The following is an 18439-nucleotide window of genomic DNA, read 5'->3' on the forward strand; positions in this document are numbered from 1 at the left end:
TGCACATTGCATTTTAGGATTGAAATCACCCTGGGGCAAGACCATCTACTATTCCTTCATAACAACTTGTCCTAAGCTAAAGGACAAGCACAATGATAATTTTTCCAAAGACAATCTAGAGTGACCATATTAGATTCCTTGAAGATTGTCCTTGAGAGCACATGACAGGAAAAGTGGGCGAAAATTCTTCGAGAATAACTCACCGTCCGACCAATCAACATTATGCTGAAAATATACAATCACTATTAAGAATATAAATTTATTTTTTGATTCTTGAGGAATGGCAACAATGAGCTTGCACTCCCAACATTGTTTATTTCTTTTGTGATTGCAAGTGCACGTTTGGTGGTGTTCAATCCTTTTGAGGCTCGTGATATAGCATAGAAAGAAATTATTAGCGTAAATTTCATTTAGATATGCAAAACACTTCCTGTTTTAAAACTGAAAGGAGGGGGCACCCAAAAGAGAATCAAAAATTAAAATATTTTAGTAAATGAACAAATCTAGCAAAAATTCTTTTTATGGTATATTCTTTGATTCCCGCCAATTTAAAATGCTTTCTGAAGGTAACTCAAATTTCTGTATAAGATAATCTTGTGCCCTCTCTACCCTCTTCCCCTAATTTCAATCCTTTGTTCGCCCTTTACTAGGGTATATTTGTTCTTTAAATATGTATTACAGCAGCAAAAAATAAATAAAAATTAAAAATTTCTAAAAAAACACTTTGCTGAGCAATGAGTTTTCAATTGTACTAAGTAATAATGCTGCGACTAAATGTTTTAAATAATTTATTTTTTTACTCACTTTTTATAATAGTTTATTTTTTGTCTCGTTGCTGCACTTTGGAAATGTTTAATTCGGTAAAATGTGTGATGTTCCTGATAATGCTATGTTTAATACACAATTCAATCATACAAATTCAGCAGAATTTTCCGAATCGTAATAATCAACAATAACAATCGTAATAACACAAGTTGACCACATCACCATTGCTGCAGAAAAAGTTTTTCTTGAGCTGAATGAGAAGGTCTAAGCTCTCATTCAAAATTTTCCTTCTCAGCGATCCGCTTACTGTTCATGAAGGATGTGGTCAAAACCTTTATCATTGATAGTGAGAAATCTCTGACTGAAGGATAGAATCCTTGCTGAGGACAAGTAAATGGTCAATCCCCTGATTTCATGCATTGGTATATCAAACTTGCCGAAAAGGGTACTCTTCTTTTGATGATGGATACAGACAGTACCCGCGACTAGAAAAAGGTCAAAGACCTCTGCTATAATACATGAAGGAAAGGGACTTTCTGGATATTAGCGCAGAGATGAACTTCAGAAAGAAAAGTTTTATTCTTCAACCAGGAACTTTTCTTTCTGATAATCATCTTGGCACGAATATCTAGAAAGTCTCTTTCCTTCATGTATTTATAATTGCCTGATGTGTGTGGGTTAATAATAGTTTTGGTATTTGTGGCCTGCCTGCTCTCTAAGAAGAAACTTTTCATCATAATTAGACTATCAATGAGCATATATGGTGTATCCTGGGAAGTGTTTACGTGCATATGTCTCCTTAATATATTTATGATGTCCCAGATGTGCTTGACATGTTGTCATAAAAAAAAGCTGCCATATATCTTTGAAATTGGAAGCATAACATAATCTGCCATTGCCCGTAATTTTTTTGTTTTTTAAATATTATGTTGCAGGGCTACCTACTCTTTGTGGAGACACTTTTGATGACTCGCATTCATGCCTAAAGGCCAGACAACTATACAAAGCCACAGTTCACTACTACTGTGCCACAAACTGGGCCCTACTGATGACAGGCCATAACGATGACCACATGACCACACGGTAACACCATAGACTGCTGTTAAAATGTTTAAAGAGCTAATTTGAAATAATGATTAACCATTCATCAAGGTATTATGCGTGAGAGCATGTGCGATGCGTGTCATGAGCCATGATAGAAAGCTCTAATGGTGTTATAAAAATCATGTAAATTTTAGGTCAATTTGATCAGGGCCGGACAAGCGCCAGGTTGCCGTAGCAACTAAAAATGGCCTCCTAGTATTGCCGCCAAAAATTTCTTTGTGTAGTTACTAATTTGCAGGCTGAGAGCAGCAGAAAATGTTTGGAAATCATAGCAGCATATCAGCCAACATAAAAGAGGGTCACTATGTCCTGAAAACCTCAAAAGCAGCATTGTTTTGAACCAGAAGATCCAAAATAATGTGGCTAAAATGGCAGCATTATTTGGATTAATACGAGTCTGCCATAATGACCACTTGTTTACAACAGTGGCAAAGAAATGTGCATGTGTACCAAACAGAAAGTGTATCCTGTGTGTTGTGTGCAAATTTTTAATGCTATCTATTTTTTAAACTATTGAATTAGAATTGTAACTGGGTCTGTTACAAAACTTTTTAGCAGAGATCTGTAGCATTCGATACTGGAAGTTAAGAACCACAAAACCGAATGAACCAAACACGACCAGGCTCTGTTGCTACAGCGATATAAACACATTTCCCAGAGGGGCATGGTAGTGTCAGAAAAAGTCCAACCTATGAACAAGGGAAATCTGCACATCTGAGAGGCACACTTGCTGGGGGGAGGACATATTTTAAACAGGAGATGAGTCCTGTTAAATGCACATGAGGGAGGGAGGGAGAGGCTGTTATGTTTGAACTGAATATATACAAATGTTGAGAACTACAGAAAACCCCAACTTCACCGGATCGTCACTGTTCCCCCGAAGGGAATCAAACCCAGGTCCTTGCGATGCGAGTCCATTATAATGTCAACACAATTGATGAAATTCTTCTGCTTGCAATATATTACTATGGTAGAGCATTGGAATACTTACAGCAATATTACAGGAAAAAAAAAAACAACACACCTTTTATTTCTGTTTGAGAAATTGCTGAAATTGGAGAAACAGCTGCACCAGTAACAGGTAAAGAACAAGACATTTTGACTGCTTGCACATCAGTTGAATGTGTCTGAGTGACTATGGTAGGCATGGTGTCCAATATCTGGCTATTGGGGATCACTGAAGATTGACACTGAGAATTACCAGACCAGACAATTGTTTTCTTACTGATAGTTTGACTGATGACTGATCTACTAACAGGTGGAGCAGAACAGACCGCAACATTTTTCAAAGCAGGTTGGCCACTGTAGCTAACGGCTGCACCAGTAGTTTGTTGAGAGACAACAGTTGCAATAGTATTATTAGACTGCTGGTTATTTGGAATAACTGATGCTGCACCAAAGTTATGACCAGACCACACAACACCTTTTTTGTTGATAGTTTGGCTAATGACTGCTCTAGTAACAGGTTGACCAGAGCATACAACAGTTTTTGTAGCAGACTGGCCACCGTAGCCGACAGCTGCACCAGTGGTATGCTGACCAGGACAAATCACCGTTACATCACTGGAAGGTTTCTTGGCATAGACTGCAGCCGAAGAACGCATTGCTGGACTGGTGCAGATTAAATTTGTACAACTAGCTGGAGAAGCAGCACAAACAATAACATCAGGAGTGATACTGTGAATCACAGGTGCCTTACGAGCCTGTTGGTTTGTTATTCTTTGAGCTGTCAGTTGAGATTTCTTCAACCGTTCCTTCTTTTGCTTTGGACTTTCTTTAGTAATGCCTGTAAACAGATAAATAGAAAAATAATCAAGTCAAACTATACAAAGTTAATGTTTCTGAAGCTACTTTTATGAATTTTAAATTAAACAACGATTTAATACTTTTAAATGTTTACTTTGCAATTGACTTCTTTACCAATTAATTTCTACAGTTGAAATTTTCAGTGCAGTATTTTTAGAGTTCAGAACTCCCCAACCCAAGAACTTGGTTTGAAATTGAAACCACATAAAATATAGACGCAGAAAAATTTATTCTCAGAATAAATATCTATTTGTTGATCTCGACAGCATAGTAGAGAGCTTAGTTTTGTTTATTATATTTATTTGTGGCAAGAGGAAATTATAAACAGAATGAACATTTTACATATATTGCTTGAAGAATTTTTTGTCTAATGCAAGATTTGTTTAATAGAATGTAAACATACAGTACGATTCATTTATTATTAATTAATAATTATTTACATATGCCCAATATTTCATTTTTTTATGCTGTTAGTATAACAAATAAAAACAAAAATAAATGATGAAATGCTATAGAACAGGAAGAAATAAAAATTAATTTGGAATTCTAAGTAATTGATAACTACCATTAAAAGTATATGTTTTGTAAGCCCTTTTATTTTCAGTGTTCCATCCAAAAATCTCAACAAATTTTGTTTTGTTTTCAACTCTGCGAAATATTGAATTTCTTTGGTACTTCACATTGTTATTTCAATTTATATCATACATGATAACAGCACCATAACCAACTTCAAAGAAGTCAAACTAATGAAGAAAAAAAATCAATATTATCTCTTCTCGGTTGAAAGGTTCCCTAACCCTTTAACAACCAATGTTTTATCGAATTAAAAAAAATATTTTTTGTTCACAAAAGCACTTCATTTTTTTTTTTTTTGCTGAAGGGCAACGATTCCAAGCTTGATTTACAAAACAAAAAATTAATTTTTTTCAGCACTTAAGCTATAATAAGTTTAATTTTTTAAAATCAACTTTTTAGGGAAATTAAAATTACATTTTTTTTAAAATTTCAAGTTTGATATTTCTATGGACATGGCAAGTCCAAAAACACAGGGGAAAAAATAATTTCATGAATTTTTAAGTCTATCTCTAAAGGTTCAGAAGCAGGGTTGGGTTTTCAACATAAGTGCCAAAAACTGGTAAAAACGTAAATAAATGCTTTTGAGTAATGTTTTGAACACAATGGGCGAACAACATGATGAGAAACTTACTTTTTTGCATATTACAATGTTCTATTTTTAAACACTAATTTATAATAAGTGAACAAAAAAAAAATATTTTTCACAATTTTGAACTTTGACATACAAATAATTTTTTTGGTCCATTTTACCTAAACTACTGATTACCTGTGTTCTATTTACTAAGCAAACTAGAGCTGTTTATTCAAAATGTGTGAGATAGGAAATCACAGGGTTAGATTTTCAACCTCAGAAGCTAACTCAGTATTAAAACAGTCAAAAACTTATTGTCTATGTTGTCAGATTTTTTTTAACATGACATATGTTAAATAACAAAAAAAAAAAAAAAAAAAAAAAAAAATTATTTTCATGTATCTCAAAATGTTTTATATTTTGAATTAATTTGAGGTGACAATGCAGCACTCTACGACTCCATAATAATTAGAAGGTTTTAATTCAAACTAGAACACAAATTGCATTAATAAAAAATTAATCAAACAGTTGTAAAATGTTAAAATTACTAGTTGAATAAGACGACCAGCTCTAGTACAAATAAAAATAGAGCTAAAAAAACAGCGTTAGTCCTCTTATATACTGTTGAAACAACACTGCAAAAATTAGCATATTCACAAAGAATCGAATACAGGAAAAAGTCAGCCTGAGTGACGTCACAATCCTTTTCCTTTACCGAATAGTCTCACGTCACAATCCTTTTCCACACGTCGGTACGCTACAAATTACCGAGTATAAAATATCTATTTTGATTTATTAAATTTTCGTATCTGCCCAAAATTTTATTCCATACTAAAAATTCTTGCACAACCTCTGTCAACACACCTATTTAACTCATTTATTTTCACCTAAAAATTTCTTAGCTTAGGTTGCATAAATCCAGAGTTTTGAAAAACATTTTATATCAATGCAGGGCTGGCAGGACTAGATACCCAAAGCATTGTTTGAAACGTTTAAAATACAGGTTCAACTGGAAAACCAATGCATTTATAATGACAGTAAATATACCATATCATAGTTAAACTTATTCATTCTTATTTTTGCATTACTAATAAGTTATAGGTGATTCTTAAGCATCATATGCAACCAGCTCTGCCAAATTAAACGACACTTTAGTCCTACAATTCAGTGCATATTTTGATATTGCTAGCTATATTCTAATGTTATGCACACAATAAGGGTATTGTTTTAAGTTTCTGTGATTATCTAGATAATTTGGTAATAACAGAAATAAAAATTACATACATGGTATAAAAGAACTTTTTAAACACCTATCTGTGTTTGTGTGTTATAAACCATATGCTGTACTCTTTTCATATCAATACACATATATAAGCAGTGGAAGAAATTTTGGAAGGTCGAGAATCATCTTAAATTGAATAATACTAAATAGTTCCACAGTTTTTCCTTCAGCTTTTTTCTAGGCTCTATTCAAATTGTATATTTCACAAGGGAAAAAATATATTGTTCAAAATAATTCTGTAGAGAGTAGAAAATTATTTTATAATCATATTAAGTATTTATTCTTTGAATAACAGCCACTTTAAACATTAAATGTGTGTATTTTCAATGGGAATTTTTATATTGAAAAGCAATGTTTGAGGTTTCTGATGTGACAAAACATGAAAAGAATTATGAAAATAAATTCAAATCTGAATTCTGCCTGTGAAAAGTCAAAAAGAAGTATTCTGCAAAAATAGGCTTACCAAAACCAAGTTAATGTCTTCCAGGGAAAATTAGGAAAAGAAAGGTGCGAGTGATTGTAATATTGCATTGGAGGACATTTTAATTTATTTTTGTAAGTATTTGCAGATAAACAGACTGGTAAAAAAAAAAAAAATAGAGAGACAGAAACTGACAATAATGCTCTCTAATATACACGTGGGTACACATTTTAATTTACTAGCAACATAGGAATCAACCTTTATCGTACTGATAATAAGAGTTATGCTCTGATTGGTGTGTATGCATGCAATGAATTGATTTTTCTTACCAACATAATAAGAAAATGATTATTTAAGAATGCCCATACAATCTGCCTTATTTTTAGTATACAAGTTCAGTTCTGAATAGTTGTTAAACATGAAAGGAAAAGGCAAATAAATTTACCAATAGCAGAATTCGTTTGCGTTTTCTTCACAACAGAGACAGGGTTTTCTCTTTTATGTGACATATCCCACGTTGGAAAACTTGAATTTGCTGGCAGACTAGGCACTGAGACAGAATGGCTTGAACTTTCTGTCAAAGTAGTAAGGTGATCTCTGGACGGTGGATTATAGTTTTGGGAGTTGATAATTCTACTTCCCATAGGTCTACTTGGTGACACAAAAACATCATTAAGCCGTGACATATTATGTTCATTAGTCCTTTCAAAAACACCAGAAGTTGAGTTTTGGTGAGAAAAGTTCAATCTTGTGCTGCTGCTAGCTGCACTATCACAAAGTCTTGTAGCTTGCTGCTCAGCTTTCGTAAGTTCACCATATTCTATGGGATGATGCGTTTCTGAAAATACAGAATTATAAATATTTATGCAAATAAGTTTCTTTAAATCTCAACATTTAATACCCATATGCAAGAGAAACATATATTATGAGAATAGAGATGCCAATATATATATATACTTAAAAGGTAATTATTTGAAGAAAAAAGGAATACAAGATGGAATTTTATGAGAGTGAAATAGAACCTATGCAGTAGGTCATCATCACGGGAACCCATGCATGGTTTGAAAAGAGTAGTCTTTTCTGAAGGGTGGCTATGCCCGATTGCATTAAAAATGCCAACCCTTGTTTTTTTCTTTTTAATGCAATCAGGCGCGGGCACACACACACACACACAGGGTGATTCAGAAAAGATGGGAAAAACTTTGAGGCGATAGTACAAACCAATACAAACAATTGTCAAAGAATGCATGGTCTAACATGAAATGCAAACACGCTAGTGCATTTCGAAACGACTGTTCTGCAAATGTTAAAACACTATTCCTGTTGAAATGTATCAGGAGAAAATGAACACCATGCATGCAAATGTAATCTGGGAAAGAGTAAACCGTATGCATCCATTCTGGCAGTCCTTGAACGAACTGCATCAGACTAGGAAGCAAGAAAGGATCCTGTTTCACACAGCTGCTGTGATGCAAGCGTGCAAATGTTTACAGATTCCTATGGGAAAAACGCTCACCGTACATTCGTGCTGCCTCTGTGGTACTTTCATTTGCAGCTCTGTAAATGAAATGCATGCCTGCTTTTTCAGTATTACTAAAGTGTGCCATTATCCCACATGTTACAGCTGTTAGAATGGTTGCACGCTGGAATAACTTCACAGTGCTGGCATCTGTGCCTTTTATTCACTGTGACGCAGATTTGCATATGGCTTGGTGTTCTTTTCCTCTGTCAAACTGAAAGATACCCAGGCCACATCGCCATATGGCCATATCGGCTCATTGTCCACACGGACTGGATAATTTATTCATAAAAAGCATACATTACAAAATATACATTACAATCATAACAACTATAAAATCATAATCTAAGTGTAAAATCATAATCTAAGTGTAAAATCATAATCTAAGTGTAAAATCATAATCTAAGTGTAAAATCATAATCTAAGTGTAAAATCATAATCTAAGTATAAAATCAATTGCGAGATCACAAATCTACGTATCCTGATAAATTTCAACAGGAATGCCCTTTTAACATTTGCAGAACAGCCGTTTAGAAACACGCTAGCATATTTGCATTTCATGTTAGACCATGCATTCTTTGATGACAATTGTTTGTATTGGTATGTATTATCACCTCTTAAAAGTTTTCCCCACCTTTTCTGAATCACTCTGTACGTACACACCCACTGGGTGTCCTATAAGTGCCATAGTCTTCATCTCATCAACTGTCCATCGTAAAGATATGATTCATATTTAAAAAATGCTCAACAGTCATTCAAAAATTATCCTATACCAGTTTTGAGAGTGAATATACAGTATGCAACAAAATAAAAAAATTTCAATTTTTATATGTTCCCTCTGTATCTCTGTATATGTTCCCTGTATCAGATGCCAACATTTTTTTAAAAGGGCAATATTCACAGAGATATCACATTCGAAAAATGGAGGAAATTTGGGAAAGAACAGCGTTAAATATGCAGAACAACCGTTTAACCTACATTTAATGCTGTTCTTTATCAAACTACCTACATTTTTTGAATATTTCTATGAATATTGCACTTAGAAACATGGAATTTTTTTGTGTGGGCTTCAGGAGAGACAGGGCAACAACATTCTAATTGGAAGTTAGAACACAGAGGGGAAATGTATAAAAATTTCGATTTTTTTATTTTGTCACACACTGTATTCCACTCTCAAAACTGGTACCGGGTAATTTTTGAATGCCCGTTGAGCATTTTTTAAATGAAAATCGTACCTCTACGACGGACGGTTGATAAGATGAAGGCCATGCTAGCACATGACATTTTACTGGCGAACCATTGAGCCTATAGGTATACTTCCAATTACAAAAAATTTACAACTAACGTGTAGTACTCATATGCCTTTTATGTTTCAAGGGGTTGTATAGTTATTGAAATTGAAAAAAAAACTTTTTATACAGTCCCCATGTGGCATAAAATCCAGTTAGAAAGTTGTTGACCTGTTTCGTCCTGATACCAACAAAAAAAAACATGCTTCTAAGTGCAATACAGATACAGTCGAATCTCGTTTTAACGAATACCATTATAGCCAAAATTCCGTTGTAATGAACACTTTTCTAACCACAGATAAGATTGCATAGGAACAATGGGATTTCTTTATAGCGGAATTTCATTATAACAAAGTGATTTCTCCAGTCTCTTGGTGTTCGTTACAATGGGATTAGACTATATTCAAATTTGAAAAACCGAGGAAATTTGGGGAAACAAATTCCAATATCTTAGTGAATATTGCACTGTTTCCAATATTTAAAAATTACGCCTTTCATAAATTCTCATTAATTTTAAAGCTTCTTATTATTTTTATTTACAAATATAATCGAAAATATTATTTTTATAAATAGTATTCCACCATATTATTTTTTTATAATTTATTGAAAACATAAATAATTATATTTTAACAAATTAAAATGATTTATTAATTTAGAGTTCAGAATAAATGGTAATCCAAATGTTATGAAAGAATCAATACACTAACTTTGGCCATACTGCAATTTACTGCTATTAATGAACTGAGTTGCAAATGAAGGCAGCATCTATATCGGTGGTGGTTACCTCAAGCTCGTTAGAGAAAATGTTTTGTTCTATATTCTTTCCCGATGCGATCCTGGGACTTGATGGCAACCTTCACCGTGGTAGGTGAACATATTGCCACCATGCCACTCGGGTGTGTGATAAGAACTGGTTCTTATATAAGGCAAAGGAAAGCTTACATTATTTGTGTTTCAGTTTAGCTTACATCATTTCCGTTAAGTTTTCTGCAGGATTTGAAAATTCCCTACTTTGACTAAAGAAGTTTCCCTTCATAAAAAATACTAAAAATCCCCAAAGCAGAATGTTTTGCATTTTTCTGCAACAAACCATCGTCTGACTGGAAAAGTTCTCCACTAAAAATTCCCATAATTTCTACATTTTTCTTAAAATTCTTCAAGATTGTTCTGCAGTAGCACTGATTGTTCCGAGACGTAATTTGTAGATTTTGGCAGATTCTGCTTTGGAGCTAAACATTTAACATTTTACTCAAAATCATAAAATTCAATTGCACATGAAGACAAATAATGGGAAAAACATCACATACTCATATGGCATGATAAGCACTGGAGCTTCTGCACTGTCCGGCTTTGACACAGCCTACATACGACAACGATAAATTCATCCCATGCTGGATAATGCCCATACAGGAGCATGTCTGAAAAAAAAAAGTGAAATAAGAACATTTAGTTCAAAGGAATGCAGAGAGGGACTAATCACTTGCTCTAGAAATGAGAGGCTTTCCAAGAGAGGTAAAAATTATGATTTTCTGATATTTCATTTTTAAATGAGAAATTATATTTCCATAAAAATTCACAATTATCATGATATTGTGATATGTATCATATTATGATATGTATGAGAATTAGTAAACCCGATTAATTTTTTAAGATGTCTAGGTACATACTCCAAATATTTTACATATCCATATACAGCCATGATTTGATCATATGGTATCAATATACAATGATACCTCCAAACAACAACTAATGGAACCAAAAAAATATAGCCGCTATTGGAAGGTTAACAGGGTATGAAAAAAATAGTGATTAAAAAAAAAAACAAAACAAGATTTTTTTATTAAAATTGACTGACTGCTTATTAATTAAAACAAATCTTGTTAATGATTAAAAATGCATATTTTCATATCACTTGTCCTTTTCTCAATCATTTAAATTTAATTAAGCATTAATAAATAAACTACAAATGAACCACAAGCAAAAAATACGAACACCAAAAAAATGTGTTTACGTAACATGAAAGGTCATTGAGATCAAATTAACTTCATGGATTAATATTTTTTTTAAAAAAATATAGAATAGTGCTTTTTATTCATGAGTCACCCCCCCCCCATTAAAGTGAATGAGTGGTGGCAACTCAGTACCACACATATGGTGCAGACATCTCAATTCATTCGATGCACAACCAAAGGAATTAGGCAGGTGCGATTAGTTGCGGCTCTGGGTAGCGGTGGTCCAGACTTGACAGCCTTTCCATTGTGGCGCCGTGCAGAAAGATATGGCCTTCTAGACTGTGCTCTTAGGTGTCTCTCTCTATAGTGAGTTTATAGCAAGTATGCCCAACCTTTTAGAGAGTGCAGGCCACTTCATTAGTTTGAAAATGTGTCCCAAGTCATTCAAATGCACTGTAAATATGTCCTGTCACTTAAGTGATCCGTTAATTTGCTGTGAGCCACTTGAGTGATCTGGAAATGTACTGTGAGGAATCGGTCGGTCAAAGCCAACTACAGGAGGAAGGTCGTCAAGGAGACTGAGTTAGCTGGCTTTTGAATGTGCAGATGAACGGCCGCGCTTGTTGTTGAGAGAAGAAAGTTTTGATATTAATTTATCTTGTAGTCATGCCATATACATTTTAAATAAAATATATATTTTTATAAAAAGACATCGTCACTCCTTCCTGCCATCACCACCTATAAATGGTTACAGAAGACGTGATCTAGTCGCGAGTCTCAAATATTTTTTTATACTGTGCTACAGATATATATATTTTTTCTAAGCAAATATCACTATGGATCAGGAACCGAGTAATGTCAATCGAGTAGCCATCAAACCCTCACAGTTCTGGCGTTCAAATCCATCTGTTTGGTTCCTGTAACTCGAGTCGCAATTCACTCTCGCTGGAATGATGGCAGAGATCACAAAATTCCATCATGTCGTGGCAGCATTGGAAACCAGAGGAATTGGCTATGGGCTGCAGACTTCCGCTGATTATATACAATCCATTGTCTTGGTCTCACCCTCAATAGCCTTGCCGATATCGTGGGTGAAGGTCTGGAATGCGACAGCAGTCGTTGGATTGCTCTGTAAATGTGCCACAGGTCACTTACGTCACCAATAAATGCGCTGCTGTGATTTCATTTTAATAAAATTATGTTTGGGCCCTCATCATATGACCCTGAGGGCCACATTTGGCCCGTGGGTTGAGCATATATGGTTTAAGGAGTAAAGAAGAAAAACAAGAATCATTCCAGGCTGGAGCTCTGTCAGCCCAACCCTTGCGGGATCATAATTTCAGAACAGTGGTTAGCCTTCAAGTACCTGGGGTAACGCTTACAATCTTTCTCGCTGGGTAATGGGTGTTATTGTTCCAATTTATATTGCCATTGTCTTTTTTTCATCACCTTAATACAGTAGCATATAGTAGGATAGTTGTTTTTGGGTGCTAGTGTGAATATGGCGAGCGCTGGGATGTTAGAGGACACTGGAGGATTGGGAAAAATTATTTTAGAGGGCCACAACACTGTTCTTGCACAGGGCGCAAAATACTCAAGCCCGGCCCTGGACAAGATTGTTGATTGCACAAATGGTGGATGTGTTTCCGACTTGCATGATGTTGCTCAATAGTTTACACATTTTTATTCTTTCACAGATTTGATGGGTTTTGGTAAAAAAAAAACTCAAAATTTTAATACAAAAAGTAAAGTTGAAAGCCCAATGATATTTATGTTAGTATAACATCTAGCAATTATTCATCTGTATAAATGATTAAAGTACGAGTAAGCAGAGAAACGAATTGAAGTTTAATAGACACATAAAAAAACGCGTCCAATCTGAAGGAACACAAAACATGTGTTGCCACAAATAAAACACTAAAGTATATCACGGTTGACAGGTAATTTTCTAATATTCAATAATTAGAATTAGAATGGAATTAGACATAGAATTCAAGGCTTTATAAAATTTTTTTTTATTTTTTTTTAATTACGGGGAACCCTAGTGCCACATTGGGATGCATTGAAAATACTTAGTGCAGTTAAGCTAAGTTCCAAGTTCAACTCCCTATATTTTTCTGTAATTTTTTCCATGCATCAAATCTAGAAATAGAGCAGCTTTCTTTCTTCACTTTATCTAGAGATAGTTCAAGTCTATATGTCTATATATACTCTCAAAGATCTATACTTTTTTAATAACAAACTTTACTACATATCAGTAACATGCATAGCATGCCAGGTTACTTTTACTTCAATATCATTGAAGTTTTGTAAAGAAAAAACAAAATTTAAATTTAAATGATTTTTAAAAAATAATCAAGTGATTTAAATCACGAAGCTGTTTGCCCCTGCTGAGTGTTAAAAGGTTCAGTATTCTTAAAAAAAAATTAAAATTTTTGATTGCATGCAAAATTATAAAAATCCATATTATAAATATTTAAAAAAAAAGCTGTGTCGTACCATGTAACATTCACTTTGCATTGAAGATGCATGAATTTCACATCATTTGTGATTGTATACTTTTCTATTGTAAATTTCATTCTAACAACAATTTATTGAGTTCTAAAGACAAAATGCAACTGTGTGATTTTTTTGTTTGCCGCTGTGGTGGTCGAGTGGTTATAGTGACGGACTCGCGATGCAAGGATCTGGGTTCAAACCTCACAGTGGTGGTCGGCTGAAGTTGGTTTTCTGTGGTTCCCAACTTCAAGGCGCAAATGCGAGTCGATCTCCCCTTTAAAAAGTCTCGCCACAGAGAGCAACAGTTCTACAACGATAAATCATTCAATCATAACACCTCACTCATAGTTATAAAAACTGGTGGCAGATGGCAGCACTACACATAACAAGCATTACAGAGAAGAAAAAAAAAACTTCACGTCAGGTTTCACTACACGTACACTCCCGTATGTAGCGATTCGCTGGGGGTGGGGTGCATGTGTGGTGTAGCAGTAGTAGGTAGGGCCTCCAAAAAATGGCTCGCGGATCCACGATGTTCTTAAGTCAGCCACCTCGTTGGGAAATTTGCCTGTTGTGCCGTTGTATTTTGGCAAAAAGATGTGAAAGATGTGACAATTTCATAAAGGAAAATTGTGTTGCAATCCTCATATCTATGGACATGCATTTTTTTTATACAAAAGATGTCTCATCTTTCCACACACAATTAGCTATTTTTTATTACCTGGTAGAATTTTCAATTGATGCTTACCCAAGCACCCTTGGTCAAAGAGCATGGAAACTAGGGAATTAATGGATTATGGCATAGCCACTCGCTATATTTACAGCTTTGTTCTTTTCTGAAATGTGTTTAATGCACCTGCTAGCTTGGAATTACAGGGTCCAGCAAACCACATTTTGATAACCCCTAACATAAGGAAGAGAATGTACAATTCTCTTATGTATGCTAGGTTCTAGGGAGGAACTTCTGAGCAAATTTTGACAGCTATTTTTCTTATGATATCATCATTTTTCAATAATTTTCATGTTTAAAAGTGGCAGTTAATCAGAAATCCTTGTTTGGAGGTTAAGCTTAATGTCAATCAAATGGGATGTGTTCGGTTCCATGGAAATGTGACAGTTTTTGAGAGGTTACCCTTATCCGGACGAGACTGTTTTGGGAGGTTTCATAAATTGTTACCATACAAATGTCAAAATGAATCATTCAGAAGTGCATGCATGATGCTACATGACCAAATACAGTTGCAAGCCCCAAACAGAATTCAATTCCCTCCCTCCCAGTGAAATTTTACACACATTTATGACAACTTCATAATCTCTACCCCCCCCCCACCTTTTATATTCTTCCATTTAGTTTTAAAACTATTTTTTGATAATTTTTTTTTTGACACATTTTCTTCCACTACGTAAATATAAGATGACTGACCAGATCTGATCAATTTTAGCCAAATAAATTGCTGATTTCACGTAAGTCAAGGTATTGCTGTATTACAAACTAAGAGAAAAAAAAAACAAGTTCTGCATCGCATCACATTAAAGTCAAAATGAAATCAGAAATTTATGTTACTGTGAACCTTACAATATCATTTTAAAAAAAGAATTAATTTGTGTCACCTTGTCTGTTGAGCCTAATGATCTCACTTTCCCTTTGGCTACCAGGACTCTCATTTGTCACTGGATCTATTTGAGAGAAAAAAAAACTGAATTTAAAGATAACATTACGACATTAAGTATACACAGTGAAGATTCTCACAGAAAATTAATACTTTTTAAAATTGGTATTATAAGATTTTTACTAATTGGAGAAAAAAAAATTATCCAGCGAGAATTTCATAATATACACACATGTACCTACCTACAAATATATCAGAAAGGTAGCGCTGGATGGCAAAAGCATCAGAGTAAAATGAAAAAATTCAGGAGACTTACATACAGCAGTGGATTGAAAATGGTTGATGACCTACAACAAGTAGAATTATTTAATTTTTCCACATTTCCCCCCCCCCCCAGCATGAAAGGCAAAGACTCAACGAAGATGTTTCTGATCCTTAAACAAGTTTACATAGGAACAATGTACAGTGAAACCTAAGACGAAAACCTGTCTTAAGCGGAACAAATATATAGTCTAGTGAAGAATTAATAATTTTTCACTATTAGAAAACCTCTTTAGAACGGAAACTATCTAATGCGGAAACAGAAGGCATATTAAGTCTATTTGAGATAGAAAACCTGCTAAAACGGATAGAATTTTTGTCCAACTGCAAGTTTTTGTCCTTTGGATGGAAGGAAAGTTAAGTAGTTCTGTTCCACCCTTTTGTTAGGTCAGCTCTTTCACTTCTTGCAAAAACGATGAAAGTGCTTATTATCTATCTGAACTGGTTCTGGGGATAGGGCTTGAGTGGAAGTGGATTTACTATTTAACGTTTAGTTGAAGCTTGTTTAGTATTTCATTTATGATGGAAATGTAGATTTCTATTCAAAAACACTCCTATTTCTTGGAAAACGTTTGATAATTTTAGGAGAGTAATACGTGAGGAAGACAAGTATTGTTCACAATTTAACGATACTGTGTTTTGGCTACTACAAAGATTTTCATTCAGTGTAGAGATGGCAACAAGAACAGTGTATTAAATTTGAACACAAAAATGGATTTTGTAGGATAAAAAACAAAGTTTACGTGCTACAGATAATGAGCATCTTTGACAAACGTTATTGGTTGTTGATCTCATTATCGCTGTTTTTTTAAAAAGGAATGCGATTTCCCAATTTTTATTTTAAATAGAATGAAACCGTGCTTCAACGATACTCCATATAATGATATCCTTTACTACGATAAATCCCTCTGTAATGATATTTTTAGGAGATTTTTGAAATTGCTATAAAATGATATTTTTTTATATTTTGCTCAAAATCATTTAGAATTTAATTTTAACTTTGTCACTCGTTTTCCTTCTTTTGAAGGCATCTGATATCAGTATTTTGCTCTAAAAAATCACGGAAAGCTGAAGTAAGTTAGTGGAATTGGTACTTTCAGTGTAAGACGTGAAAGTGCAATGTGCGGTAAACTTCTTTACAGGGACAATGCATCTTAATGAATTTTTGTAATAAATTAATCAAATACAATATTTTGTAACAAATAAATACATGAAAGAACATTTTCCGATGATATTAACAGTGTCGATGTAGAAAAAATGACAACAGCATAAATTTGATCACATGTAAGGATAATTTTGCTTCTTGATATAATGATAATTTCTTTACAACAATATTTTTCTTGGTCTGTAAAATATCATTATATCAAAGAGTGTGTGTCACTATATTAAAAAATTTTCATTTTTGACAAAAGTAAGTGTTCATTCTATTGCTATGCAGGAGAGCGTTTTATATTGAAGTTTAACTATTAGCACATTTTAAATATGAAATTTCAAATGTACAGTTACAGGAGAAGCTTGATTATCTGAACACATCGGGACCAAAGGGGGAGGGGGGTCTCTCCCCTCTCACTAATAAACTCATTTGTTACCCATAGGATTAAGATGAGTTCGCCAGACAAAAAAAAAGGTGGCAGCTAAAGCTGCTCATATTCATGCGTCTGTTTGCTTGTCAATCGTTTATAACAACATAAACTGTACTGCCCCTGCTTACGTCTACAGCTCACGGTATGGTATGTACAATTGTTTAGAAGTGGATTATTGTGTACAATAGAAGGAAGCCATGGAGTTGGGAGATAAGAGGATTGATGTTCCAAGAAAATACAGACTGTTGCACATCATTGACTATAGAAAACTGAAAATGAGTTAGGTTGAAAAGGTGTTCTGTTGACCCAGATGTTCGGATAAACAAGGTTCTACTGTATTTGAAACAGAAAACATGAAAAAAATTCAAAATAATATGCATGTCTCTGTTTAATACTCATTGGTTTATACATGTTAAGGTGATATTCTCAAAACTCAAATTTCATAAATGATAGAAATAAATCACTGCATATATTTTAAGTGCACCTCTATAAAACTGAAAATAATTTCAGTTTCTTGACCTCCCATTTTATACAGGTTTCACTGTATTTCAAATTTGATATTGCAAAAACAAATCAACAAAAGAGTACCGAACATTAACCCGTAAAGTCAGTTTCAGAGAATTAACTTACTGCAATGTTGGGGAAGAAGAATTGTCCTTCAATGGCATGTGGGGGTATGGAAAAGAATGTTAATCAATATGGTGAATGGAAAAAAAAATCTGCTGTAAGTCAGTGGCTATGCGTTAGGAACAGGGTGGGTTTTTGATGTCAAAAACTGGTTTAAATTGTCAAAAAACAAACCCTGGTTTAAACCATCAAAAATCTGAATGAATGCTTTTTGATAATGTTTTGAACACAATAGGTATATAACATGTTAAAAAACTTACTCTTTTGCATATTAAATTGTTTAAAAATTAAATTATTGTAATACAATATTTTAATAAAATATCAATTATAATTTACAATTTTGAATTTTTGAACATATAAAATATAATTTTGTGGTTCATTTTTATCTAAGCTACTGATTACTTGTGTTCAATTTGCTAAGCGGAATAGAGCTGCTTATTCAAAATATGTGTGATAGGGCATCAGAGAGTTAGGTTTTAGACTTCAGAAACTAAATCAGTATTAAAAGTCCAAA

At 33.9% G+C, this 18439-nt stretch overlaps 1 protein-coding gene across 2 annotated transcripts in view; it reads right to left on the reverse strand.

Moving 5' to 3' along the window:
• Nucleotides 1–18439, reverse strand: part of LOC149075915 (uncharacterized) — a 57195-nt gene that overhangs the window by 22550 nt on the left and 16206 nt on the right. For both annotated transcript variants that reach the window (XM_089243420.1, XM_089243421.1), the window contains exons 2-5: nt 15396–15461; nt 10641–10751; nt 6971–7363; nt 2894–3655 (exon numbers count right to left, since the gene is read on the reverse strand). In XM_089243420.1, coding sequence (XP_089099546.1) covers nt 2894–3655; nt 6971–7363; nt 10641–10751; nt 15396–15461 — 1332 coding nt within the window. The remainder of the gene's footprint in view (nt 1–2893; nt 3656–6970; nt 7364–10640; nt 10752–15395; nt 15462–18439) is intronic.

Source organism: Pholcus phalangioides, unplaced genomic scaffold, assembly GCF_987345545.1.
Source record: "Pholcus phalangioides strain wild (caught in Gottingen) unplaced genomic scaffold, Ppha-v1.0 ptg000015l_1, whole genome shotgun sequence".
Lineage (NCBI taxonomy): Eukaryota > Metazoa > Arthropoda > Arachnida > Araneae > Pholcidae > Pholcus > Pholcus phalangioides.